At 56.4% G+C, this 27,589-nt stretch overlaps 1 protein-coding gene and 2 long non-coding RNA genes across 9 annotated transcripts in view; 1 reads left to right on the top strand and 2 right to left on the bottom strand.

Annotated features, from left to right (window-relative positions):
* The window catches only part of FOXP4 (forkhead box P4), a 51,099-nt gene extending 27,296 nt beyond the window's left edge, over positions 1 to 23,803 (bottom strand). For all 7 annotated transcript variants that reach the window (XM_070584597.1, XM_070584600.1, XM_070584599.1 and 4 more), the window contains exons 1-2: positions 23,664 to 23,803; positions 5,576 to 5,804 (exon numbers count right to left, since the gene is read on the bottom strand). In XM_070584597.1, the coding sequence (XP_070440698.1) occupies positions 5,576 to 5,788 (213 nt within the window). In that variant the 5' untranslated portion in view covers positions 5,789 to 5,804; positions 23,664 to 23,803. The remainder of the gene's footprint in view (positions 1 to 5,575; positions 5,805 to 23,663) is intronic.
* Positions 90 to 1,154, bottom strand: LOC139077333 (uncharacterized). The gene is made up of 2 exons (XR_011529749.1): positions 975 to 1,154; positions 90 to 584 (listed from the first exon to the last, which is right to left on the bottom strand). It is a non-coding gene; the product is annotated as an uncharacterized lncRNA (long non-coding RNA).
* LOC139077334 (uncharacterized) lies at positions 1,272 to 3,889 on the top strand. Its single transcript, XR_011529750.1, has 3 exons — positions 1,272 to 1,382; positions 3,076 to 3,307; positions 3,535 to 3,889. It is a non-coding gene; the product is annotated as an uncharacterized lncRNA (long non-coding RNA).
* Positions 23,804 to 27,589: the final 3,786 nt, after the last annotated feature.

The raw sequence follows: 27,589 nt of genomic DNA, 5'->3' as shown, positions 1-27,589 counted from the left end.
CACCTTTTTCCCTTGGAAAAAAAAAGCTTTTTGGAAAAGGCTGTAAATTTTTTTTACACCAACCTCGTAAAAATGACACCGGCGCATTCTCAAATTAGAACCATTAAAATGAAAACCAGCAACGCACAGATACAGACAGGCCCACGTGGGTGGGAGACTCACAGCCTGGTTTCAGGACCCCTTCCCCCGCCAAGTGTCTCTAGATGCCTGCTCTCTGCAAGGAGCCAGCCTCTCCCCTCAGGAGATGAAAAGTAACAAATGAACCCAACAGTCCTGAAAAGGGAAGGCTGTTCCTCTGAGTGGCTCCTTCGTTTTCTCCCTTCCCCACTGCCTGGTGCAGCCCTAGGTGGCCCCTCCAGCCCCTCTGGGCTGGGAGAGGCAGGGCCTGGGACGTCTGGAAGGGAGCTGAAAGAGTGTGGGATGGCCGTCGCCTTCCTCAGCTGCTCTCCACTGTGCTCAGGGACTCCTTCCAGGCGTGTCGCTGTATCTGTGGAGTTCTCTGGAAGCAGGTCCATTCCCAGGTCTGGGTTCAGAGCCAGCATGAACCCAGCCACTCCGTCCACACTAGCCACTTCTGCAGGGGGCTGTAAATGTAGGATGTAGAGTGGAGGCCGTGGGGGACATGCAATTCCCTTCCCAAGGACTCCCTGGGGCTTCTCAGGATAAAGGAGCTCCCCTAGGAGAAAACCTAGCTCACTCACTGATGGGTGGCCCTGGGGTGCAGCCCTCCCCACTTCAATCCTTCACCCTCAGAAGAGGAAACTTTCACCTTCCCTCCCCCAATTCCCCACTCTGTCCCCAAACTCCTAATTAGTAAGGACAAGAACTCTGGGAGAGAGGGGGAAAAAAAGAGGGGGGTCTCAGAATTCCATATCAAGAGGGAAGCCTGCTGGTAGAGTGGGCTGGCTCCTTCCAGGTCCCAAGAAAGCGGGGGGTCTGAGGGTCCCTTTCCCGGCCGGGGCCCTCTCCCCTACCTTTCCCTCCGCTCTTAGCATAGCTCCCTCCTTGGGAAACTTCCTTTATTGTTGGACTAGGAAGCAGACCCACAAAACAGGGTGGTTTAGTAACCCAGGAGAGGCACAAGAAGGGGAGGTTAAGGCCCTCTCCCGGCCACAGTCCTCTGACAACCCCACCAACCCCACCTGGACAACTCCACCCGGGTCCCCTTGCTACCCCGCCCCCCATTCACCTGCCCTCTGTTCCCACGCAGAGGAGGGAGGGGCAGGGTCTAACCCCGCCCCACAGATGTTGGAGAGTCAGGGACTTCCTGATGGAAGTTTCTAAGTCTCCCCCTGGGGAATGCAGCCCCATCTCTCCCTCTGGGCCCCCAGCACCTCCTGGGGAGGGGCTCATTCTACAGAGAGAAAAGCAGAGTCCAGAAGGTGTGGGAACAGAGATGAAAGAGTAGAATGTGGGGCATGAGGGCGGGTCCCAAACACTGAAGAAATGGGCCCCAGACCTGAAGACAACTGTTGACAATGTGTGTGGGGTGGGGGTGCGCTAATTCACCTCTGAAGCCTTGCCCTCCCCCCAACCCCCCTAAGTAGCTTGGGCAGAGGAGAGCCAGATGGGGGAGGAAAACTACTCTCTTCCATTCTTCTTTTTCCCCTCGCCCCACTCCCTGACACCCCCGTCTCTCTGGAGGGGGGTGAGTTAAAAGCCCATTAATGTGCAGAGCCCCCCAACCCTTTTCAATCTCCTCACAGGATGTGAACAGGGTGGGATTTGGCTCTGGTTACCATGGCAACTGTGGTGGGAGTTCCCAGACGCTGGGCAACCCTCCCGTGACCCTCGCTGACCTATCACCCCTGCAACCCGCGAACAATGGGAGTGCGGGCCCTGGGGGCCCAGGACGCCTTTCAGCGGCTGCCAGCAGCTCTGCCTGCCCCCACCCCGCCGGGCTCAGCCCTCAGGGCCCCCAAGTCTAGCTCTCCTGGGCCAACGTGCCCAGTCCGGTCCCCAAGACCTCCCCGGGCCCTCCACCTCCCAAAAGCTGGCCCACACTTCTCCCAGCCCTCACTGCCCCCCATCCCAGAGCCCAAAGGGTATTGGCGGAGTCCCTGGGGACACTCCCCCTTCCCCGAGCCCCACTGGGAACATTTTCATACAGGTGAAATCAGATGAGGCTAAAATGCAAGAGAAACCTTCAAAGAAAAAAGCCATCTTAGAGGGAAATATGGGGCAAGGGACAATGAGGAAGGAGACTTTGCCTGGGTGAAGGCAGCGGATGGACGGGCAGCTGGCAGGTCTGCGGGTCCTGGGTATTCTTTAACAGCAGCTGGGGATCATCAACTCCAGCTGGCCAGCAGGGTGCCTGGTGCAAAATGGGTTCAATGCATGTCTGCTGAGTGAATGCATGGTCCGAGGCCCCTACACTCCTGCGCCTTCTTCTCAGGCTAGATTCTCCCGTGAGGGGCTGGGATTGGAGACTCTGGAAAGCTCAAGGACAGGGTAGAGGTGCTGTGGCTCTGTCACTCACCCATAAGGGGGTTGGGAGGACGGAGCAGGAAGCTGGGGCCTTGACTGCTGAAATGGAGCAGCCAGCCAGGGACCCTCTCTCTAGTCGACAGGGCCTGGCAGCCAAGCCCCGTCAGCCCCCACCCCCAGCCCCAGCCTCTGTTTAAACAAGCTCCCGGCCTGCTGTTGCATGGAAACGGGGCCTGCTCTTGTTCCAAAGTGACGTGGCTGCCCTCTTCAGCGCTGTTTGTTTCAGCCTAAAGTCCTGTCACCGGCCTGACTTCTGACTCGCCCTGTTTATCTCTCCCACTCCTTTGTCAACTCATTACTCCCAAAGGCCAAGATTGCATTTCCAGGGCTTGTTTACCCAGAGCAGAGGGACAGGGACCAACAGACAGATGGACAGAGGGAGAGGGACTCAGAGACCCAAAGACGCACAAGGAGGACAGACCGGTGCCGACCCACCGGCAACCTCCGCCCTCTAGAGGGGCTCCTTAGGGCCAGCAGGCAGAGCTGCTTCTGTTTTAAGAGCACTTTTGGGTTGGGAGTGGGGGTGCTCTCGTTCTCTCTCCAACAGACGTCTATTTAGCACCTACTGTGTTCCTCCATTTCCCACAGGGGACCGTGTGAGTGCAGGAGGAGCGGCAAGGAGGCTGGGCTGAGCCCTGAACTAGGAACTGGGAGGTGTGAGGTCTAGCCGTAGCCTTTCCCATGTCGCCTGGACAAGTCAGTGCCACCTCTGCTGCCCTCTCATCTGCAAGATGGGAATAACAACATCTACCGCCCAGGGATGGGGAGGTGGCCAAATGACACAGCGCTCGTGAACGACCAGAGCACCAGCAGACGCAAGGTATCTGCTTGTTCCTCCTCAGAGAAGGCTGGGGTTGAGAGGGAGGAGGACCCCGCTGGGCCAGGCCCTCTTTCCAATAGTAGGTCTACCCCATAAATAGTCAGGAACAACTGTTGGGGGTTCCAGAAAGTGTTACCCCTAAAGCTCCCCCAAAAGCCTTGGGGGTGGAAGGATGGCCCACGTTCCGTTTCATTTTAATCGAAAATTTCGTAATTTTAATTTTGCAGGGTTCTTTTCACAGTCTGGAGCCAACAAAACCTTTTTAAAGTCTCAAATATTTTCCTTGGCCCCGGGCAGTCCGCCCATAGTGAGCCCAAATGGATAAAACAGCCCTCCGCCTGCCTGCAAATCTCCACCCCAGTTTATTTGTGAAACAGATATAGGATTTTCCAGGACTTTGGGATATTCCCCAAAACAAACAGGAGTAACTGGAACGTGGAATACAGACGGTAAAACACGGCTTGTGTGTGATGCAGAAACCCGATCGGGACAGACAGTTCTGTCTCTTCCCACCCCACACATCTCCCCACTTATCCAGATAGCTGTGTCCACTCTTGTCTTTATACAAATTTTTACAAGAAACTTTCTAGTTTCAGTATTCCCCCTGGCCGCCCCACCCCCCAACCACATTCAAAATTTTCCTGCAAATTTTTTAGCTCTGTCTGCATCAAGGTGTGGGAGGGAAAGAGTTGGCCATGCCCAATGGGTGGCCTTGGAGATTTCTTGTGGGGTGTGTTTTGTTATTATTTTGATAAAGGGTAGGATTTCGCCCTTTGACCTTCTGTCCCCAGTAAATGGCACAGACTCTGCGGGTCTCTTCCCTGGAGAACCTGCTTAGGAAGGCTTGCGAGATGCCAGCAAACTCCCAGGGACCATCTCCCTGGGGAAAGGAGACAGGCCCGCTCCGCTCAAGTCTCCACTGTTTGCGAGAGGAAGTGATTTTTAAAGTTCTCGATTCTGTTCACATCCTCACGAACCAGTCAGTGTGTGCAGGCATTTCACACCCCACTTGCATCCCCTCCTAACAACCCCCATACTTTAGTTGCCAAGGAGGCCAAGGCTCAGGGAGGCCCAGGACTTGACCAAGGTCACACTGCTGGTAAGGGGCAGGCTGGCACTTAACCTGGGTTTGTTCGATTCCTGTGTTAGTGCTGGCTGACTAGCTCAGTGCAGGGTGCTGGGCATCTGACAGTGCTGCTTCCAGTCTGACCTCTGGCTCCAAGGAGTGTGGTGGGAAAGGGCCCCTTAGGGGCTATGGAGTCGGGGGAGGAGCCCCAGGGTGAAGCTGAGAGAGAGCATGAGGTCAATGTGGGTACACATATCTGTGCACTCAAGAGGCAGAGGTTGGAGCATGGGCCCAGAGGTGCATGCAGGATCCAACTTTTCCGCATTCCCAGCAGAGCCCACAAGGGGCAGTGCCACCAGTAGTGACTCAAGGAGCAGAGTCAACTAAGAGAAGGAGAATCCCAAGGCCAGGGCTGGCTGGGCCGGTTCTCCTGAACTTGTCAAGCGTGATTCTCCCCTTTTCCCCCGGGTGGGGCCAGGACCTAGGGCCTCTGCTCTGTCATCACCCAACCAGGGTCCCCACCCTAGGGCCTCTCAATCCTTGGAGAGTCTGGTCTTGAACTCCTGAACTCTGCAGTTTAGAGTAGGAACGACAGAGGGGTAGGAGGGGAGGGGGGTGTGGAAAAGGGTTCCCAGTTCAAGCCCAGAAACTGCAGCCTGCCTTTTCCCAGCTGCCCTGGCTGCTGGTGCCTGGAAGTTTAATCTCTTCACAGCTTGGATCAGGGGCCCAGGCAGAGCTGCAGGTGGTGAATGTTTCATAATACAAATAAAGTGAAGACACCCTGTGTGCGCAGACCCCTCCCCCAATGAGCGCACACCTAAGGGGGTCTCCCTCCCCAACCCCCTTAACTTAGCCAACGTGCCATCGGAGAGTCCGTGTCCACCTCCCAAGATGCACACACACCCTTAAGCGTGCTGCCCAGGCATCTGGGCATTTCTGAGACTGTTCTAGGCTCCATGATCTCAGGGCCCCCTGAGTCCCATTTCTCTCTCTTGGGAACACTGCTCTCTCCCCAGCCTTATGTTGGCCACCAGGACGGGAGGGTGCAGAGAGAGTCCCTGCAGGCTAGACTTTCTCCAGAACATTAAAGCAAGGCTGTTTGGCGGGGAGCAGTGGCACCAGGTCGCTGGGACGCAGTGGGAAGAGACCTGGCCGGCTCCCCTCCCCCTCCCCAGTCCACAAGGAGGGGCGCCCGCTCCTACCTGTTGCTGCTGGAAGTGCAGAAGCTCCGCAGGGCTCATCTCCCCGTTGCTGTCTGAGCCTGTGGCCGTGTCCCTGCCCGCGCCGCCTCCGGCTGTGCCCGCAGCCCCGGCCCCGCCACCGCCACCGCCATCGGCCTGCCCGGAGAGGCTGCCCACGCCGTTCTGCCCAGACGGAGCCGACCTGATTGTCTCCGAGGCGGATTCCACCATCATGTCGCTCTAGCGGGACCTGGAGGGGGAGGAGAGGCACGGGGGAGGGGCTGAGGCTCCAGGCTGGAGGGCAGGCCGCGTTCCACTGGGGGCAGCAACCGATGACCCTCAACACCGCCCCCCAACAACACAACGGCCTCCCTCTAATCCCCCCACCCCCAGCCCTGGGGCATCTCCTCCTCTTCATTCCTGGAGGCTGCCCCTGGGACCCCTCTTGGGGTGTGGCCCCTCCCAAGGTCACCCTCCCCCTAGGCCGGGTAGGGGCAGCTCCAGACTGAAGCTGGGCTGCCCCGCTGTCCCCCCTCCCCCCCCATTTCCTCGACTTCCAGGAGACCCCAGCAGGGAAGGGCAGGAGGAATGCCTTCAACCTGTCCTAAAGCTGTTCTGGCCTCTCCCTCCAGGCTACAGGGGCTTTGGAGAACAGGGAGGGGCCCCCGGTGGAGGGTCCTGCAAGGACTTAAGAGCGGATGAGCTATTTGCTGGGACCCAGGTACTGCCTGCCCCCAACACACACCTGTAATGGCCTTTGTGTCTGTTCCCCAGGGGCAGGGCCTCTTTATTGCGTCTCCTTCCCCAGGACACAGAAGGGCTCCAATCAGTGTTTGTGCCACAGCAAAAACGGCTGCCATTTGCCCAGCACCTACTGGCAGCCTGATACTTGGCTGGGCCTGGGGCTGTGCAGCAAAGGCAGCGGGGTCCCACTTCTCTGACCTTCCATTCTAAAGCCCTTGGCCCAGCGCCTGGTCAAAGGAGGACACTCAGGAATATTCACTGTTTCCACAGGCACCAAGATTCCTTCTCACGAGAACTGTGAGAGAGAGTTGTTATCATCCCAGTTTTACAGATGGGAAAACTGAGGATCCAGAGAAATAGGGGATTTACCCAAGGTAAAGAGGCAAGGCCTGAATCCCACGCCCTGCCCCGGCTCCCCCAATGGCCTCTCTAGGAGTGGTGGAAACCTCCCCAGAAAGAGAGAGGTACATTTGGGATGGTCAAGGGTGGTGAGGAGGAGACCCCAGGTTCCATCCGCACCTCGCGGAGGTGCCACTATCTCAGGGCTTGTGCACACCTGCTGTGATGCAGGCGGGGGAACTGCAGTATGCAGAGCTGTTCTCAAAGTCTGGGGTGTCCCCAAGTATCCCCAAAGCCACAGTCCCTTGAGAGGAACAAGGATTGCAGTCAAACAGGACATGGTTGGTGTCTACTACTAGCCTTTGACACTTGTCTTAAAATCCCTAAACCTCAGTTTCTTTGCCTGTAGAAGTAATTAATCCCAGACACTTAAGAGTCCTGGGAAGAGGAAATAAAACAGCCCAGACAAACCATCTGGCAGAGTAAGCTCCAATCAGGTTAAGGCTCTGAGGCTCAGAGAGGTCAAAGACTTGGCCCAGATCACAGGGATGAAGGGGCAGAAGCCACGAGCATCCAGCGGGGCCTGTGGAGCCGGCCAGTGTTCTTTCCTCCCTTCTTGATTCCCTTCTGGCCTAGGCAGACCCCACAACCACCAGGTCTCCCTGAACCTTGCAAGTGGCAGACTAGAGAAACTGCTGGAAGAGACTCATTATTTCCCTAGTGCCCTCCCCAAGGTGGCAGCTCCCAAGAGCATCTCCCTCCTGCCCCCACATTCTTTCACTCCAGAAGAGCTCTTTTCCCTCACTCGACGACGAGGGGGCCACTTGCTCTGGTTTTGTTCCTGCTGGAAGCAGAGTCGGGGGAAGTGTCAGGGCATGGGGGTAGGGGAACAGAGAGCTGCTAAGGTCCATGGAGAGCCCAGCAGTTCACACATGTGCCACATTACTGCTCTTGTGGTCCCTCTCCATCTGTGACTCAGGTGTCCCAGTGGCTCTGTGTGGCCTCCTGAGGGACCCCATGTTGCTGGAGTGTCCCGTGTTGGTGCATTTCTCTGTGTGTTCCCAAGGGCTTGTCCCCCTCCCCAGCTGCTGCTCCCACTCCTGGGTTCTGCGAGGAGCTGGGCCAGGGGCAAGGGCAGGGTTGGGGGTGATGGTTCGGAAGAGATTGAGCACTTGGTCTCAGGCCTTAATGGCCATGTCAGCCTGAGGGCCAGTGGCTGCCAAATGATGGATGGGGTGGGCGCAATCCTCCACCCGCCAGAGCACAGGGCTCCAGCCCCTCCTCCCCCCAGCCACCCACCCAGATCCCTCTCAGCAGCAGCCTACAGAGCACCTTCCCCCACTCAGGCCTGGGCTCCAGCTACATGAGGGGGATGGGGAGATGGCAGGGGCCCACTCTGCCTTCCCTCTCCCCCAACGCTGGCCCTGCTGGGGGTGGAGAGCAGCTGCCTGCCCTGATTCCAAGTCTAGCTTCTCTGAGATCTGAGAACTCCTGGGCCCCAGGGGACAAAGACCAGAGCCTCAGGGGTGTGTGTGTGTGTGTGTGTGCACAGGAGAAAGGAAAGAGAATCCAGCAGTTCCCTCCCTGGGGTAAGGGAGAGTGCCCCCTTCCAACACTCACACACACCATAAAGTTGTAGATCGGGCAGCAAGTTTGGAAAAAGGGAGAAAAAAGGAAGGAGGATGCAAACAGAGCTGTCCCTTTCTTTTCTTTTTATTGGGGGGGTGCAGAGCGACACCCAGTGAACGACATAATTGCTGCAATGTGGCGTATAATAATAGCTATTCAAGGGCCGATCATTCATATTAAACAGGGTGAAGCAAGCCTCTCATTTGCATGCTTGAGATTATATGCATTTGAAAAGTCATTTCCGCAGGGTGTATGAATGGCGTTACTTCCCATGGGGCACGCTCTGCCCCCTCCCTGGGCCTTCACCTCCTTCCATGTTCCCACCCACCAACACCCTTGCAAACCTGCAGGTGGCTGAATGCTACCAGGCATCTTCCCACTCTCACCTCTGCCCCGAGACACCTGCCCTCCCAGGATGAACACACCAGCAGCCTCTCACCTCCTGCCTACCTCTCCACCAGGTGTTGCAATAGCACTGGGGTGTTCCCTGCACTGCGGGTGAGCAGGCTCTAGGTGCCTGGGGCCCAGCCAGCTAGGGAGGGGATGGGCTGGGGTGCTGGAGGCCAGCCTTGATATGAGTGCCCTGTAACTACAAGGGTGTGGGGGTAGGGAGAGGAAGCCAGCGTCCTCGGGACCCTGGACCTGGGCTAGAGAAGACAGGGGACGGGGGATGGGGTGGCCTGGGCTCAGCCATCACCAGCTGTGATTCCTTTGCCTTCCTCCTTCTCTGGTCCTCAGTTTCCCCACAGAGAGGTAGTCTTGAAGGTCTCTACTGACTTAGAAGCTCCAGGAGTAAAACTCCCTAGTCAAGCATGGGCACATGACGCCACAGTGTTCTAGGGGCTGGTGGAGCCACTGAGGGTCCATTTGAGCCACAGCTGTGGTCCCTTTCCCAAAGGGCTCCACCAGTGTAGACTTGAGCTGCTTGCTCTGGTACTAGGGCGGCACCCTCCCCGAGCCCCCTCTTTGTTTCACTCCTGCCCTTCTGCCTCTCTTCACATACTCCTACCCTCCCATCCCCACTCCTCCCCTAGTCACCCATTTCCTTAGCAAAGAGCAGATGAACACCTGCAGAAGAGAAGGAGAACAGCTCTGGGAATTAGACCACCTGGCTTCCAGGGCCGCTGTGTGACCTTGGGCACGTCTCTGCCTTCACCCAACTCACTTGGTTGCTCTTTTTGTCTTCATACAACAAGCAAGGAAGAGGGAAGTAGAGGTCTTTGTAGGATCTGCCAACATTGAGGCCCTGATCTCCCACTCCGGCCTTCCCAGACCCCTCTCCTACCACGGCTTGGGGGCAGGGGACAGCCACCGTGGCCTGAGTTATTTCAGGCGTTCTAGGATTTCTGTCTGGGGCTCTGGTCCTGCCCTTATGCAGATCCTAGTCTCCCATCTCTCAGGGTTCCCACTGGGGAGCCAGAGCACATCAGGGCCCTCAGCTAGGCCCCGAAGCTCCGGCAGCTGCCGCAGATGCCGCCGTCAGAAGGAAGGAAGGAAGGAAGCTGGGTCAAAGCCGCAGCCGCCTCTTCCGCTTGGGGGAGCCTGTGGGCCACTGGGGGCTCCCACTTCCCCCGAGGCTCCTGGCCCTTCGAAGAACCCCCGCGGGCGCGCAGAGAGGGCGGCCTAGAAACTGGCGGGTCCGCCCCGTCCCCTCCCTGGCCGGAAGTGACGAATTATTCCACCTACCTGGGGGCCAAAGGGAGGACCCAAGGGCTAGGGTGCTTTCAGGGGAGGGGAAGAGGAACGGGGAGCCCCATACGCAGAGAAACCTTTTGTGCCTTTTCCGCGGGCCCATATGGCGTAGGGAGTACTAATTATCGTAGCTTTTTAATTAACAATCGCTTAATCTGAGCCGTAACATTTGCCACGACACCCTGCGCCTCGCCGCGAACCCGTGCCGCCCGCCCTGCCAACTCATCAATTAATTTTTATTGACGTTTTCTTCCCCAAACAGGCACAATACCAGGGTTTTCCAATTAACACCTCCGCGATCTCTAATTAGTGCAATTAACAGACTGATGGATGTCGGGAGTTTACCAGCAAGGGAGGGAGGGAAGGGGGGGTAGCCCCCGGCGCGCTCTCGGGGACACGCGTCCCCCAGGGCGCACACGTGCATGCGCACAGCTGGAGACGCGGTACATCCCCAGCTCTCAAGAGAGAGCTGGCAGGTGGGGGCGTGGACACAGATAACCTGTACCCAGAGCAATTGGGGGTGGTTTGAGTTGAAGTTAGGAGACCCCGATTCTAGCGCTCCGGAAACCTATACTCTAGTCGAGGAAACTGAAAGCCTGAGACCAGAAGTTGGGAAACCTGGCATCTAGCCCCAGCTCTATCACCAACTTGCTGTGTGACTTGGGCCAATTCCTCCCTTTTCTCCTCTGTATAATGGAGGAAACTGGACTACACGTGCTATCTATTTATCATGTATACCCCCATCAACTTCCAAGAGAGATTGGGAAGCAGACTGCAATAAAAGACAGATAAAAGCTTCATAAAATATACTATCATGGGGTAGTAGGCAGGAGAATAAACGGACTAAAACCTTAAGCCTGAGGATCTCAAACTTAAGCGCATCAGAATCACCTTGGAGAGCTTGTTAAAACACAGATTGCTGGAACCCAGGCCCAGAGTTTCTGATTCAATAGGTCTGGAGTGGGCCTGAGAATTTTCTTTTTTCTTTTTTTTGAGGAAGATTAGCTCTGAGCTAACATTCGCTGCCAAGCTCCTCTTTCTTTTCTTTTCTTTCTTTCTTTCTTTTTTTGCTGAGGAAGATTGGTCCTGAGCTGACATCCATGCCCATCTTCCTCTGTTTTATATGTGAGAGGCCTGTCACAGCATGGCTTGATAAGTGGTACGTAGGTTCACGCCCAGAATCTGAACCGGTGAACCCTGGGCCACCAAAGCAGAACACGTGAACTTAACCACTGCACCACCAGGCTGGCTCCTAGAATTTTCAATTCTAAAAAGTTTCCAGGTGATGCTGATGCTGCTTGTCCAAGGCAACAGGGCTCCAATGACGAGCACTGACTTTAGTTATGAGCTTCCTGGTGGCCAGAACAAGATACTTCATCTCCAAGGCCATTCATTCTTTCGACAGGGACTTAGTGCCAAGCACTGAGGATCTATCTGCAGGAAACGGAAATGTGGCCCCTGCCCTCTGCAGGCTTACAAAACTCGACCAAGCCAGTGCTGTAGTGTCCCAGATACTTTGAGGGCAGCTGGTAATGATGGAGGTCCTATTCTCCTTCCCTTTTTTCTGGGTAAACTGGCAGTCTTTTGGAAAGTTTAGTCACTAGGAAAGTTTTGGCCAGGAACCAAGTCATTCTTCTCTCTCCAGTGGCTGGCCAGGAGCATATTTCACCAGCAGTGACCCCTCATCCATTCATTGGTTCAACATTATTTAAGCACCTGCAGTGTGCTAGGCTCCATGTATGCAGACCCGAATCGGAAAGACACAGGCACTGCCCTCCAGGAGCTTACGTTCCCGTGAGGAGAGGCAGATGATAAACATGGACTCAAATAAATAAGCTCAAATAAAATACATCCTATCAAATGTGAGTACAGGGAATAACTGGGGGAATCTAATTTAAATGGAAGGGGATGGGGAAGGCCTTCTTTTTGAGGAAATAGCATATACGCTCAGAAATGAAGGGTGAGTAGGTACTGGCCAGGCACAGTATACACTGAATGCAGGGCAAATGGCATACGCAAATTTCCTTATTTCACAAGAGAGGTCACCAATTTCAGACTTTTCCAGAGCTAAAAGTCTTTGAAATGGACACATTTCTTGATTATATAAAAAGACACACACATGGGTACCACATAGAACAGAGCATGAGGATGCCTTATATTTCCTTCTTTCTCTTTCTTTTCCCTTCTCTCTAGCCATCCTGCTATCAGATCCTACTTGTGTCAAGGGACATAAAGCAGAGAGCTGTTCAGAGCAGAAAGCACTGACATCACAAGGAACTGAAGGATGCTCCCCAGTCTGTCATCCAAAGGCCCAGGGGCCCCCCTCCCCCACCCAGCTCAGGCCCCAAAGGCCCACTGGCTTCAGGCTACCAGGGGAGGGGGCTGGTGGTTCGGACAGCAGCCACTTTCACCTCAGCCCCTTAGCCAGCCTCTCATCTGCCATCCTGCCTGCAGACCGTTCTCTGGACTCTTACTACCTTTGTCACAAGAGCCCTGAGCAGTGTGGTCACCAGTCTGATCCTCGATTTCCTGATTTGTCATATGTAGCCGATATCAGTCAAGCCCCTTTCAGGGTTGCTGTGCTATCGAAAGATCCTGCATGAAGAAGGCGTTCAGAGAAGGGTAGTTACTATCATTATGGGGGCGCAGAAGGTCCTGCCACAACCCGGCTCTGAGGGTGCTATGATTTAAAAATTGATCCCCTTGCCTTAGCCCAGCCCTTGGTTCAGCACTTGAGGAAAGAGCAAGACCCAAGGGTCAGAATGTCTCTCTGGTTCCACAATGGGTCCCCAAACCAGAAGGGGGTGGTGTGAGTCACATGACTACGTGGCTCTCTGATGAGGCCAGCAGTGTCCCTCCCCAGGCAGACGGGGCTCCCTAAGTTCCGGAAAAAGCCTAGTCCCTCTCCAAGCCCATAGACTTCAGGACTCCCCCTTGTGTGGGTCTGAGGCTGGCTCCCCTCCCTACTCCCACTTCTGCCTGATACTTAGTGCACGTGGCAGGGAGCGGATGTGCTCTCTAAAAGGCTGCAACGAGGGGCTGGCCCTGTGGCCGAGTGGTGAAGTTCATGAGCTCCACTTCAGTGGCCCAGGGTTTCGCCGGTTCGGATCCTGGGCCGGATGTGGCACCGCTCATCAAGCCATGCAGAGGCGGCATCCCACGTGCCACAACTAGAAGGACCCACAACTAAAAATATATAACTATGTACCGGGGGCTTTGGGGAGAAAAAGGAAAAATAAAAAATAAAAAAATAAAAACCAAGAAAAGGCTGCAACAAGCCTCGGATTGGAAGGTGAGCCGCCATCCTGGGCGGTCAGTGTCAGGCTCTCTCCCAAGTTTCAAATAACTTTATTTTCTAGTCATAAAAGTACTAGACATCTTAGTATAAAATTTGGAAGGAAAAAAAAGTATAAAGAAAAAAAAATCGTACCCATAATTCTACCATCCAGAGAGCCAGCCTTTTGGCCACACCCCTTCCAGTCAATCCATCCATTTTCACTCTCTTTTGGCATATAAACATTTAACAAGTGAAATTGGGGTCATAATCTGTACATGGTTTGAATTTTCCTATTTTTCCACTCACCACTTACTATCATAACCATTTCCACATGACATCGAATATTTTAAGCAACAGTTTTTAGTGGTCACATAGCTGCTCGAATGGGCTGCTGTTCCAGAAATTATTCAGCCAATCCCTTAGAGCTGGACATCCAGACTGTTACCTATTTTTACTAGGACTGCAATAAACACCCTCTGGGAACAGAATACTCCACATTTCTGACTGTTTGCTTAGGATACATATTTAGAAGGTGGATTTGCATATTTTTAAGGCTCTTGAGACATTTATTTCCTAATTGATGTCCATAAAATCTGCACCAATTTTGCCCTTCAGCAATGCAGCCATGTCGCAGGATTCTCCAGCCCTTCACCTTTTTACTGATTTCCGTCCATTCTCCTCAGCTCTTTCTCCAGAAGATTCTCAGACCCAGCATAAGGCATCCCCAACCCTACAGACTCTGTCAAATCTGGGTGAGTTTACAAGGCACATAGCCGGGGGGGGGGGGGGGGGGGGGGCGGCTGGGCTCTGCCTGCAACTGATGCTGAGCACAGTGGGCCCTGGGGTCTAGGCATATAGAGCTGAATAAAACATAGCCCTTGCTTTGGGGGGGGGGGGGTGGGCCTTACAATTTGGTGGAGGAGAAAGAGAGATACACAGGCAAACACAAGCATCAAAAAAAAAAAAAAAAAAACCATATCCATGCTCCTCCCTGGATCAATTAAATTGGACTCTCTGGGGAGTGGGACCCAGGCATGGATAATTTTAGAAGTTTTTCCAAGCATGCTAAACTTCAAGTGTGGCCAGGATTGAGAACCTCTGCCCTAAACAACTCACACAACTTTACAAATGTTATGTTAAATACACACTGGGGGGCTCTGAGTGCCTAGAGGGAGTGGCGGTGCTCTGGGAAGGCTTCCTGTAGGAGGTGACTTCTGAGCTGACCCCCCAAGGAAGTGAAGCCTGGGCACACAATTTGTGAATACATTTTATTCTTAATAACAACCATTCCACTCAGCGAGTCCTTGAAAGCCCTTTCCCCTACCCTGTCTCCTCCTCTCTTCCCCACTCAGCCTGGCACTCACTTTGACAGACAAAGGAACCACACTTAGGAGACGTCTAGTGACTTGACAAGGTCACCTGACTGCTAAGAGGCTGAGCTAAACTGAAACCCTACAGCTCTTCTGACTCCCAAACCAGTGCTCTTCCCCTAGTCCCACCTCAGAGGTTCAAGGCCTGGAGGGCGGTCACTCTGGAATCTCCTTGGAATCTGAACCTCCCCCCACGCTGCCCCCACCACCCCCAGTTCACTTTTCACTGGCTCCGGCTCCAAAATGCTCCTACCCGGCCCTCCCAAGGTGGCCTCCCTCCACACTCCTTAGTAGTACCATGACCAAAAGGAAGACTTAACAATAAGAAAAAAAAAAAAAGAAAAAGAACCAAAGATCCCACTCCATCTCATTAAGAAAGTAAACATAAGAGCCATCTAAGTGTCTAATTAAGCTTCTAATTAGTCCCCGCTTGTTACTAATGCAAATTAGATTACTCCGCTTAACTACAGCATGTCCACAACACCCTTGTTAATTGCGGCCTTTTGAAATTAAATTACTCCCTAATTAGCATATCAAAGCCATTGATTCGGAGCTGGGAAAGATGAGGGCAAGAGGAGCCGAATGCCAAGTTTGGTTAATCAGAGATGGTTAATTAAATAGTGACGTCTTACGTGGGGGGCCTGCTGGTTAAGGGGTGGGGGCAACTCGCTCAGGACCTGAGCGGCCATCTGGAGCCCGGTTCTGGTAGTGCCCTTGGCACCAGGGGGCTCCCGTGAGCACAGGAGGGGCTCCAGCCAACCTGGGACAGAGCGCTAGGTCTGGCTCTCCCTGGGGCCCTCGCTGCTATGCCCAGCCTGCAGACATGCCCTGGCCCCTCCCTTGTCTCCTCTGATGATATCTAGGTGCGGCATTCACAGGGATGTTGGGCACCAACACAGGGGCATCCAAACACATCCACATTTGAACATGCGAGATTCAGCACCCTTTCACATCTCTCTCCCTGTTCCAAGATTAGTTCCAGAAGGGCAACGTCTGCCCAGTTCTTCTCTAGTCCCCACCAGTGGCTCTGTTCTTGGAAGAAAGTCTCCCCCAGCCCCAACAAAAAGTCCTTAAGTTTGGTGGGGGGGCAGTAGGAGGGTACTGACTTTTACAGAGGGGCTCACGTGGACAGGGTCGGGCTGGTTTCAGCTTGGAACAGGCCCCTGGCGACACAAGACCCTATAATTCCGTCCATGGTAAAAAGAAGGAAAAAAATTATCCACCACCATCAGTTCTTAAGCAGCTGTGTGGGATTAGATTTGGGTCCGGGGGTCCTTAAAGGTCTTTTCTGAGCTCTGGTACAGACCCTGCAGAGTCTCTCGGACACTGGTCCTCCTAGCTCTTCCTTGAAGAATACTGAGGACAAGTGAAATCCCCCTGATGGAGCTGCTAACCAAAATGCCCTCAGGGGCTAGGCTGGCCTCCCAGGTGATAAGCGGAGGGCACTCAAACCCTGTCTATCCTAACCACACAGAAATGTAGCCTCAGTGTTGACAGGGTTTGGGTTTTTTCAAAAGAAGCTTGAAGTGGGGATATTTATGTGAAATTTACCATTGTAATAAATTTTGTGTGGGTCAACAAAACTCATAAGGGGTGAAGTTAGTCAATTTGTGACCTCAGTCCTTATGGCCAGCATTCCAGAGAGGCAGGTTCCAGTTAGCTGTGTGACCCTGGGCAAGCTACATCACTTCTCTGGGTCTGGGCCCCTCACCTGTCAAATGAGAGGAATAAATATCAATACCTGGAGCATCTTTTGGGGTGGTTGTGAGGATCAGAACAAGGAGGTATGTGAAACGGCAAGGCACAATTTCTCAGTCAGGGTCTGGTGACCACCGAGTCCTACCCGTGCCTGCTACAATCCCCTCCCACATTGAGACATCTTCTAGAACCTTCCTCCTTCACCTTCCATTCAGGAGGCAGAGTCTGGGCTTCTAAGAGTCCTTGGAAATGCTGAGGGCTCGTTCCTCTAGATGCCTGACCTGGCTGTTGGGCAGCTCGGAGGTACCACACACCTGTGCATTCAGCGGGTCAGCCCTGGTGGGGGCAACAGCTCTTAAATGACTCTTCTAAAAAGATGGAACTTTCACAGGAACAAAATCCCAGCGGCTGACAGGTCCGTAGCCTGGTCCTTCAGTGCCCTGCTCCCCCAACTAGGGTGGGTGTGGAGTGGGGGAGTCTCCTTGGAGTCTTTCTCCAGACAGACAGATACCCCCCCACACAAACACCCGTTCCTCTCCAAGTTTCTCACCAGCAGCCCCTGCAGCACAGAGTCAGGGTCGAATTCCCAAAGGGTGAGGTTTTGTTGATTTAAGGTGGGATCAAAGGGGGCCAAGGGGAGAGGAAGGGGCCCCCCACAGCGCAGACCCGGTGAATCCCAGGCAGTGCCCAGCCCATGGGTACCATCCAAGCCAAGCTGGACATAGCAGTGGTTTTATGTTAGAAAATAAGTAAAATTGAAAGCAAGGCCGTAAAAGAGAAACGGTGAAGGGTGAGGCTGTCCTGGTGTGAGGGGGAGGGCAGAACGGGCGACGCACCAGGGCCAAGCCGCAGCCCGCCTCGCTGAGCTCTCTCTCCCTACGAGATTCAATTAATTGATAACAAGAGGCATCAAATTAATTTCTGGAGGATGTGAGATTCTGATGAAGAGAAATCTCGTCGATGGGGATCGGGCGGGAGGGGGCGGACAGCGCCCCCCTTTAATCAGGCTCAGCCACCTAATTGGGGAGGAGACTAGCTTGGGCCGCAGGGTCGCCTGCCCCGTGCTCCAGAGCGCCCCTTCGGAAGGACGGGCAGAGACAGAAGGCTTGGCCGAGGCGGAACAAAGGGGGATACACTGAGACCTTCCAGGCTCTACTCGCCTGACGCCTGACACCCCACCGGCAGCTGCGGGAAGGGGAGGCCAGGGAGAGGGAAGTGCGGGTTCTCCCTTGCCAGCTGTACAGTTAGGAAAACTGAGGCCCAGAGAGAAGACGGTCATGCCTAAGGCCACAGAGGAATTAGGAAGTTGGTAGCAGTGCGCTTACTGGTACCCCTCACGGGAGAGTCCAGACTTGTTTGTGACCCAGTCGCGCAGTCATCCCCAACAGCGAGGATCCTGGGCAGCACACGGCGCGGGCGGCCCTCCCGGTGGTTAAGACGGAGGCCACACTGCCCGAGCCGCCAGCTCTTCCAGCCCTCCCTGGACCCCCAGGCGCCGCGCGGAGTCGGCCTGCGCCCGGGCATTTTCTCGGCGCTCCGGTGAGGGCCGCAGACACCTGGCGCTGCATCCCGGAGCTCAGGTCTCGGCGATGATCAAGGAGCTTCCTGCAACTCGCACTCCTGCGCTCGCTCGCGGGGTCTCAAGGAAGTGCTGGCCCGGAGAGCGCGCTCCACTGGGGAGGGAAGACCAGATAGCCCTGGCTCTTCGGGGAAATCGCGGAGGCTTCCTCAAGGAGAGATCCTCCCAAGTGCACCAACTCTGTGCCCTCGCTCAACAAGCAGACTTCCGACCTTGGCAAACAAGCGCCTCCATCTCTAATCCAAGGATGCGGGAGCCTCGAGAAGCTGGGGAACATCTCCACGCGCAGCGCTTTACAGCCTCGGCCACTCCCTGAGTTTCCTGCAAATCCTCCCCAGAATTCTCCCGGCCGCGCACTTTCCTTCCACGGTGCAGATGCTATCTGCCCAGGAAACCCCTGAAGGCAAGGAGGAAGTACACCCCTACCATCTTGTGCACCAACTTCTTTCCCCTGGGTCTCCTCGAAGCATGGGCTCCAGAGCTGAGGAACCAAATCCAAGGGCGCCTGCCTAGTTGAGGAAACCAGAACGGAAGCCCCCTCACCCATCCACTCCCCAGTTCCCTTCACACATCGCAGCCCTCCTGAGGGCTCTCTGGGGGCCAGCATAGGCATCCTGTTCCTGCTGGGGAGCTGCCTCGTCACCAGTACCAATCCAAACGATGGGCGTCACCAGTACCAATCCAAACGATGGGCGCTGAGGCACTTGCTCCACTTCTGATTCCCCAAGTTGCAAGCAAGCCACCTCTTATTAAGCCTCTTCACCACCACCCGCCTGCGCACCACCAGACCGTGAGAGCTCCATAACGTTTGTGGAATGGAGATGATGATGAGTCCGGGTCTCTATTCCCGGAGCCACCCTGCCCTCAAGTTGCCATCAATTGTCCCTCCTTCACTAGTGGAAATTCTGGGTAACTTCTGCCCCACTGACCTTGCCTGCCTTGAACCAATGCCAGAGGGTCGCCGTTCTACACACACTCCACTTTGTTACCGTAGGAAGAAAACCCACCATCTTCCCCCCAACTCCCTCATTTGGATGGAAGCCCAGGTCAGGTGCCATCAGAAATTCCCAGCGGGAGAGAAAACCTGTCCTGTATCACCAACGACCCCATTCACCCTCAGGTCACAGCTCCAGAGGCTTCAGTTGGACAGAGGATGGAGCGTGGGGAGGTGGGCAGAGCTGGTAGGATTCGGGACACAGGCCGCATGGCTATGGCCAGGGCTGGGGAGGGAAAGGCAAGGGCTGTATAGACCCTGGGGGGAGGAGTCCTGGGACAGGGATGAAGGGAAGAGAGGGCATCAGCCAGGTTCAGGCTTGGATGGGACCCTCCAGGCACCAGAAGCTTGAACTCCACAGCCCAATGCCCTGTGGTCCAGTTCAACTGTGCACCTTTTGTGTGGGAACTCTTGATGTCTAGCTCAGGCAGGCTCTGTGAGGGACCCACTGAACGCCATCTCACAAGACCACTGCATCGGTGGCCTGTGAGGTTGGAGTCAAGAGGGTTCCTGCTGTGAGCCCAGCATGGCTTAACCGGCAGTAGGCAAAGAAGGTGTGCATTTCCACGGAGAATCCAGGACGACGATGCTGAACGGGCCAGCAACTTCAGGCTCAGGGGGAAGTTTCTTTTTGTTTGTTCGAGATGATCCATCCAGGAGTAGGTCCCAAATTGATTTTGAGACTGGCTGCCAAACTTGTCTTCCATAAAGCTGTGTAGGCTAGGGTTCCACATGGTAGAAGTCTCCTATTTTGGAGAAATGGTACCAGCCATTTTTCCTGCTCTGTGTCCTGGGGAATTCTCTCTCCCATTTTTATTTCTCTCCACGAGTACCTTAGGAGGGCTGGAGCTCGTGGGGGGATACGACTGGACATTCTAGGGTTGTGTGTAGGTGGGAAATATCAGGTTCTCAATCCAGACCCTCCTTTAAGGGGAAGACAGGAAGGGGAAACACAGCCTTCTCAGTGGAGGGCAGAGGGGCGGCCCAGGCCCGAGCTTGTGGAGAGAGGGGAGAGTTGGCAGGCCCTCCCATCCCCTCCTTTCTTCCTGCCCCCCAGCAGAGGCTCAAGCCCTACTGGTTATACTGGGAGTTAGAACCCCACATTTTAGTCTCAGCTCTACCACTAACTAGCTGTGTAACCTCAGACAAGTTGCTGCTTTCTCTGGGCTTCATTTTCCCAACCCATAAAATGGAGGTTCATACTCATGCATTTCCAGTATTCAGTCCAATACATGGCCTGGCAGTGCTGGGAATGGAACAGAAAGGCCACCCCTGAGTCAGCACCACCACATGCCAAGCACTTGCTCGCCCTTTCAACTCCTAAACCAGCTCTCTAAGGTGAGGATAAGAAAAGTGAGGTTCCATGAGCTTAATTAAGTTCCCCAGAGCCCCATCACTACTGGCAAGTTCTGAAGCCTTTTCCACTCTGACCCGTATTCTGCCCCAGGGAGCCGAGTTCCCTGCCCTGGGTTCCAGAGTTCTGGAACCAAGTCCGAGGCAGCCATTTCAGCCAATGGAGTCTCAGAATCCTGTCAAAAATCGTGCCTTGGTGTGGGGCAACTGGGAGAAGTGTCAGACCATGAAGGGAAACTGTGTGGAGCTCCTTGGATGGAAGAAATGATTATTCTGCATGTTTGGGCTGTTGGAAAAGTAAAGACATTGTGCCTGTTGGGAGTGGAGGGGCTTGCTTTTCGGCTGGAGAGACACGAAAACCACCAAGACAGCAGGGCAGCAAAGGGTTAGGATACAGGGAGGGAGGGTGCAGCCGAGCAGGGGTTTCTGGGGGTGACGACCCTCCCCTCCCCTGGCACATTACACATCTCATCTGAAACAGACACTCCGCTCACCTCCTCCTCTCCCTGCTATTCTCTCTTACCTCTCTCTCCTACCCTGACAGTGTGAGGTCCAGAGAGCAAACCCCAGCTTCACGGCTTGGGCACTCCAGTGCCCAGCCTGGGACCTGCCCAGACAGAGCAGGGGCTCAGCAAACATTTGGGGAATTACTGGATCAAAGGAAGCCCCCACTCCCCGTCCCCCTACTTTCCTCCCCCTAAGGAAGAGGTGTGTTTGGAGTAGGGGCCCAGCAGGATATGCACATTCCTGGCAAGAAAGGACCTACCTGCCAGCAGCCAGAAAGGAAGTTCCTGGCCAAAGGCGGAAGAAAGAGGGTGGGGTGGGGGTGTCTAGGTGTGAGAAGGGCACCCGCAGAGAAAGGGACAGGACAGGTCCCTTTGCAAGTTGGGCCCAACCTGCCCTGCCCCCGGCATTCCCCAGCATGGGTGTCAGGCCTTTCTCTCCCCAGGGGCTCAGGGGTTCCCCAACTCCATAACTCCTGGGAAACCTGCCCAGGACTGGGAGAAGGATAGACAACCCCACCCAGGAGCCCAGCACTTAGTGCCAGGAGAGAAGGTTCCTGCAGTCTCCCCCAACTTAGTGCCAAGGCTAGGGCCCGGGAACACAGCGTTTGAAGGGTCCAGGAGGAGCAATTCAGATCTTAGTGGGGTCCTGGGTGTGTGTGGGGGGAGGGGGCACCCACAGCACCACTTCCTCCCCATTCCACCTTGCCCCACTGATAAGAGTGGGAGCAACACCAGATGGGGAGCCCCCCAAGGCACAGCCCTGCTTTTGAGAGGCTCAGATCTAAGGCTGCCTGAGCAAGCGAGCCATCCAGGTGCCCACAGCACAGTCCGGGGGCCCTCCCTCCTGCCAGGCCTGGGGAAAGACAAAGTTTCTCAAGTTTAAAAAAAAAAACAAACCCAAGCTTGCAGACTTCCCCTTCTCCATAGCCGGTTTTCTGCCAGGTTGGGCAGGGGCTGTCTGGGACGGCGGCTGTCTGAAGTGAGTGGCTCCCCTTCAGGCAGCTGAGGCCCAGCCAGCCCAGTCTTCAGCCCCAGCACCCACCCGCTTAAAATGCTCAGCTTCCATAGGGTTTGGTCCCGGTTCTCCAAGGAAAGTGAGCTTCTAGGCTCAAATTCCCAGTGGTGTCCATTACCCACTGTGTTGGCGGCGGGACTAGTCAGACCCTCCGTATAGAGGATGCCGCTGCTCGCCCTTTCTGCGTGGGAGGAGGCACCCCGGCCAGCCTCCAGCTCCAGCCCTAGCTACCCCTCAAGCTGCGCTCCCGCAGCCCTCAGTCTCAGACCCCACGCAGTTGGCTCTAGGATAATGCAGGCGGGTGCTTTAAAGCTGGGGATGAAGATGCTTAAATTTAAGTAAAAACCCGCATCGGCCAAAATGCTCCAGGGCTTTCTCAGGAACCGCCGGGATGACAGCTTCAGACTGAGGTTTGCTCCTCCGGGCCCCCCACCTCCACTCCCTGCTCCAGGCCTCGCGGTCAACCTCAGGGAGACCTGGCGCGGGCCGGGGTGCGAGACGCGCGGTGATTTCCAGACGCCTTAAACCCCAGGCGCCAAGTGCGCGAGGAAATCGGCCAGGCGGGGGTTGGCAGAAGAGGCCAGGGGTGCGAAGGGAGGAGCCCGGTGCTCTGTGGGCTCAAGGTCTCCGTGGTCCCATATCCTCTTCCCCCAGCCTGGAGAGTCCGGGACAGGGTGGGATGCGGCTGTGTTGACGAGGTCGCCCCAGTGGGAGAGAAGGAATCCGCAGCCGTTAGGGCCTCCGCCTCAGAATCCGCGTCCCGCGAAATCACACGGTCCTTTGCCAGGGAGCCCGGGACCCCATGTCGCTCAGGGCGCCCCGCATTCTAGCGCCACGGGCCCTACCCGGGCTCAGCCCAAGTTAGTTTGTTTGGAATTAATGGGGAGCGGGAGGAAGGAGCGCGGCCGGGATGACCGCCGGTCAAAGAAAGGTGTCTGTGGCGGGGCTGTCCAGAGGAGACACTAGAAACCTGGGGGGGGGGGGGGGGGGGGCTTGGTCACTCCAGGACACGCTTTCCAGGCGGCCTCCGAACACTGCTGCCGCCCTCCCTTTCCCCTACATGGCGAGGTGGGGGCTCTCCCTAAACGGGGTGAAGAAGGTACCACCGCCAGGTCAGTCCCCTACCCTCCAGCACCAGCGCACAAAACCACAGGGGCCGTTTCCAGACACTCTCAAGTCCTCAAGAAGTTTTCCGCTCCATCTCCGAGCTGACCGAGGAATGGGGGAAAGGGGCTGACTGGTCAAAGAAACCTTCGAGGTGCGACCCCAGCAAAACGAGTCCCCTCCACACCCGAGGCGACGCGGCGGGTGAGATCGCGGTCCACCGTCGCGCACCGCCCCCCCCCCCCCCAGCTGCCTCCGGCGCGTCTTGGGGAGTCCTGGACGGACTGGGGTTGGAGGAGCTCACTGCACCCCTTCCCTCCCCAGCTCAGGAAAGTCCGGGCCGGGAAGTAGTCTTTGTCTGACTCCGGGCGTTGGGGGGGGGGGGGGTCGCGCCCCCTTACACCCCATTCCCAGCGGCCAGGCCGGGAGGGGGCGGGGCCCAGATTCTTGGGGAAGGGCGGGCCTCAGGAGTCTTTCCAGCCCCCCGACACGGGCCGACCTCCGGCTGTCTGCCCCCTCCCGCCGCCGCGCGGAGCCCCCACCTGTTCCCAAGGCAGCTCTGGGCCGCGGGGGCCCCGCCGGGGGCGGGGTGTCGCGGCCGCGCGGGGTCAGTGCGCCGCAGCCGGCCCTGGCTGGAACAAAGTGCGCCGGCCTGGGCCCGGCTCCTCCCGGCGCCCGGCGCGTCTCCGGCGGGCAGTTTGCAAACACAAAGTGAGCCAGTGAGAAGGCGAGAGAGTGCGCGAGCCGGGGAGTTGGTCTGCTCGCCGGCCCAGCCCCCACCCGCGTCCCCGGCTCGGCCCGCCACCTACCTGTCCGGCCCGGCCGCTCCGTGCGGGCTCCGGCCCGTCAGCCCGCGCGGGGCATGGGGCTCGCTCGGGTCGCAGCCCGGGCCCGCCGCCGCCCGCTGGGGCTGCCCCTCCGCGCCGCCCAGCGCCGCGCCGCTCCCGGGCGTCCTCCCTCCGCGCCGCGCCGCGCCGGCCGCCGCGCGCCCTAGCTCCGCCGGGGCATCGCACTTTGTGGGCAGCTCGGCTCGCTCCGGCTGGGCTCCTCCTTCCCGATCCTCCCGCGACGCTCGTTCGCTCGCTCCGGCTCCGGAGCTCCGGGACCCCGGCGTCCCCGCCCCCGGCCCAGCCCTGGTTCCGGCCCGGGCTCCTCCCCGCCGCGCCGCCGCCTGCGCCGCGCCCTCCTCGCGGGCTGGGGGCTCCGTCCCGGCCGCCGGCCGCGCTGTCCGGTCCGCAGGGGCGGCCGGCTCCGGACTCCGAGGGGCTGCGACTGAGCCCGGGCTGCGAGTGGCTGCGAGCGGGCGGCGCGCGGGCGGGGCGGGAGGAGGCGGGGGAGGAGGGGTGGAGGGGAAGGAGGGAGCGCGCGGAGAGCAGGAGGAGGGAGCGAGCGAGCAGCGGAGGGAGGGCAGACCAACTTCTAGCGCTACCATAATTCGCCTAAAGCAGGTGCAGTCACTTCCACCCTGCGAGGCAGCCAGCCGTGAGCGAGGGAAGACCACGTGGACCAAACTTCAGGGGAAGAAAAGTGGGGGTCTGGGCACAAGACATGGGGCTGCGGACCTGAAAAAGGCGGGTGGTGGAGAGGCCGCAGGGATGCCCCCTGGCCTCGCGAAGCCTATGGCGCCCTTTGCAAGCCCTGGCCTTTCCCTGGAGTCTGGAGGTACGGCCAAGCTCTGCTCCCACACGGTTCATTGGTTCACGGCGGGCTGCGCTCGACGCGGGGAGTGGCCGGGGGCCTGGTGTCAGCCCGGGTCCTTCCCTGCCTCCCTCCTGCTCCCCTTTGCGTGGGGGTTGGGGGTGGGCTTTCTGAACCGGGGGTGGGGGAGGTGGGGAAGCTCCTCTGGGTTTTGTGAATCGTCACCCCGGGCGCGCGCTGCCTCCCTCTCCGGAAGGGAATTTCCCATAAAGTGCTCTGTGAACCAGTGAAGGGGGCCCCAAGCCTGATGCACGCCGGCAAAGCGAAGTGCAAAGTCGAGGCAATTATCCAGACAAATTAGGTTGTAAACAAAACTCAATGTCTTTTGCCACAGGTGGGGTGGGGAAGGGAAGGAACTGGAGGGATTGCGGTGGTGGAGGTTTTGGGGTTGGGAGGGGGAAGTCCGGATGAGGAAAGGCCCAAGATCCAAGGGGGAGGGCGATGCTGGTAGCAGACGTCCCACTCAGAGACCCGTGGAAATCTGAATAAATCCTCTCTCCCACCCTCCACCCCGAAAACACCTCCCAGGTGTCTCTGTGTGTTGGAGGGAGGGTTGAGAGACGCCTCAGAGATCCTCAAGGAGAGCCCTTGACCAAGGGGGGACCCTGCCGTTGGATGAAGGCAGGAAGGCAGTGGCTCTTGAAGGCTCTTCTGGCCCCAAATCACCTGAGGCAGGTGGAGACAGGGCAGACACATGATGCTCCTGTGGAGTGTGAGCAGGGGGTGCTTCAGGAACTGGTGCTGTCGCCCGGGGAGAGAATTTCTTGGAAGAGAAGCCTTTCCAATGGAGCTGGGAAGAAAAGGGTTTCCAGAGAGGAGGCTCCCTCTTGGATTGTTCTCCATTACTTATGCCATCCCTTTTCTGTGGCTGCAAATAGCCAGAAGTTGTGTAATGTTAGTGGTACCTGTCCAGGTCCGGATCCTATGTATTTGCCCAGCTGGGCGGGCGTGACAGGCATACTTAGGTCCTGCTGGAACCTTTCAGATATCTAGGTGTGAAATTCTTGGGGGGAGGCCTCTAGGTGCTGTTTATGTGGATACCACAGTCTCCTTTCCAGTGTAGCACCAGCAATAGCAATTAGAACAAAATAACAACAGCTAACATCGAGTCATCCCACATCCCAGGCATAGGACTCATTTCCTCTTCATGATAATCCCATGAAATAGGTACTACTATTCTCTCCATTTTACAGAGGAGGAAACTGAGGCACAGAAAGGTTGAGTCACTTGCCCAGGCTTACACAGAGGGTAAGTGATGAAGCAGCATTCCACCCAGAGCCACTTCAGTGAGGACAGGGAAGAAGCTCATGGAGGTCTTTAAAGCCACATGGCCTGCTGTGGGTTCCTGAGAAGGAGTCAGTTTGGGAGGAAGGAAGCCGGTGGTGGTGTGATCTGATTTATCTGTTATGGAGAGTCAGCCCTGGTGGGAGGTGTGTGGACAGGCCTGGGCCTGGCCTGGAGTTGGCAGGTCCTTGGGTGAGCCCAGCTGGGCCAGGATGAGCCCCTCGGGCCCCCTTCCCATCCTTCCTACAGAGGCTTAGTGTGGGGTGAGAACAAAAGAAGGGGAGATGGAGGGAGGTGACCTCCACGGGGCTTCTCCGGCTCTTTTCTGGCTGGCTGTCACACCCACTGAATCCTTTCCCGTCACCTTCCTGCCACAGCCCTCCTCCCTCACACACTGGCTCACTTGCCCTAGGGATTTCCCTGGGAAATGCTTTCGTTTCAGTTTACCCCTCATCTCCAGGCTGGCTCGGTTCTCAGCACCCTGTGAGTCACGGGGGGTGAGGGTGGAGGGCCAAGGGAGACCGACAACCTGTCTTGTCGTCCCCTAAAGGGCATTTTAGTGAGGAAAACAAGGCCTCACCAAAGAAAGATACAGAACAAACACCTCGAAATCAAAGCAGCCAGTCCAAAGCCCTTCCTTCTGGTGCCAGCGCTCTGTGAGAAGGTTCAAAAGAGCGGCCCTGGCTCCTGAGGCAGCCACTGGGAGCAGGCAGGGGCCTCCCCTTCCCGTCCTTGTTCCTTCAAAGGGGCCAGGCCCAGGGCCTATGGCTGTGGCGAGAAGCAGGGCCCCACACCAGGCAGGCCATGGTGAAGAGTGCAGGGGCTGGAGGGCGGCGGCCTTGGGTTGAACTTCAGCCTCCATCGCTTACCAGCAGTGTGACCTGGGCAAGTTGCATGCTGTCTGAGCCTCAGTTTCCTCATCTACAAAACGGGGGGATCTCCTCCTGGGGTGGTGCGGGGGATAGCATGGAAAACATGGGCAAGGCTTCAAGCTCGGGGACCTGCTCATTGAGAGCTTTCCATGAATGCTCATTTTCTCTTTTGTGCGTCCCAGTTTCCTCCCCTAAAAGTGAGGAATACTGGGGCTGACCCCGTGGGCAAGTGGTTAAATTCACACGCTGCACTTTGGCAGCCTGGGGTTCACCGGTTCAGATCCTGGGCACGGACCTACGCACCGCTCATCAGGCCATGCTGAGGTGGCATCCCACATAGAGGAACTAGAATGACTTACAGATAGCATATGCAGCTATGTACTGTGGCTTTGGGGAGAAAAAAAAGAGGAAGATTGGCAACAGATGTTAGCTCGGAGCCAACCTTCCTCACCAAAAGAAAAAAAAAGTATACTAAAAAACAAAAGATGGAAATAACAAAAACCAATGATGAATACCAACCTCATACAACTGCAAATCATACATACAACTGCACTTGGTACTTATTAAATGCCTGCTGTGTGCCAGGCACTTGACTCACATGCTGTTCAGCATTATCACCTGGGCATGGTGGCTCTTCTCATTTGACAGGTGAGGAACTTGAGGCTCAGAGAGGTCAGGCAACTTACCCCAGGTCACACAGCTAGGAGGTGGTGCAGCAAGGACGTGCCCCAAGTCTTCCTGCTCCAAAGCAGATGTCCCTTCCGGGGGAGGCTGCCTCCCTGTTGTGAGGATGAAGTGGGCTAGTGGGTGAGCTAGTTCCTACCACAAGGCATGGCACTTGGGGTTGGGGGGTGTCTGGAAACATTAGTCTCCTTATTCCC

Source organism: Equus przewalskii, chromosome 19 (genome assembly GCF_037783145.1).
Source record: "Equus przewalskii isolate Varuska chromosome 19, EquPr2, whole genome shotgun sequence".
NCBI lineage: Eukaryota > Metazoa > Chordata > Mammalia > Perissodactyla > Equidae > Equus > Equus przewalskii.
Note: the sequence above shows the minus strand (reverse complement) of the source record. Positions and strands in the feature narration are given on the sequence as shown.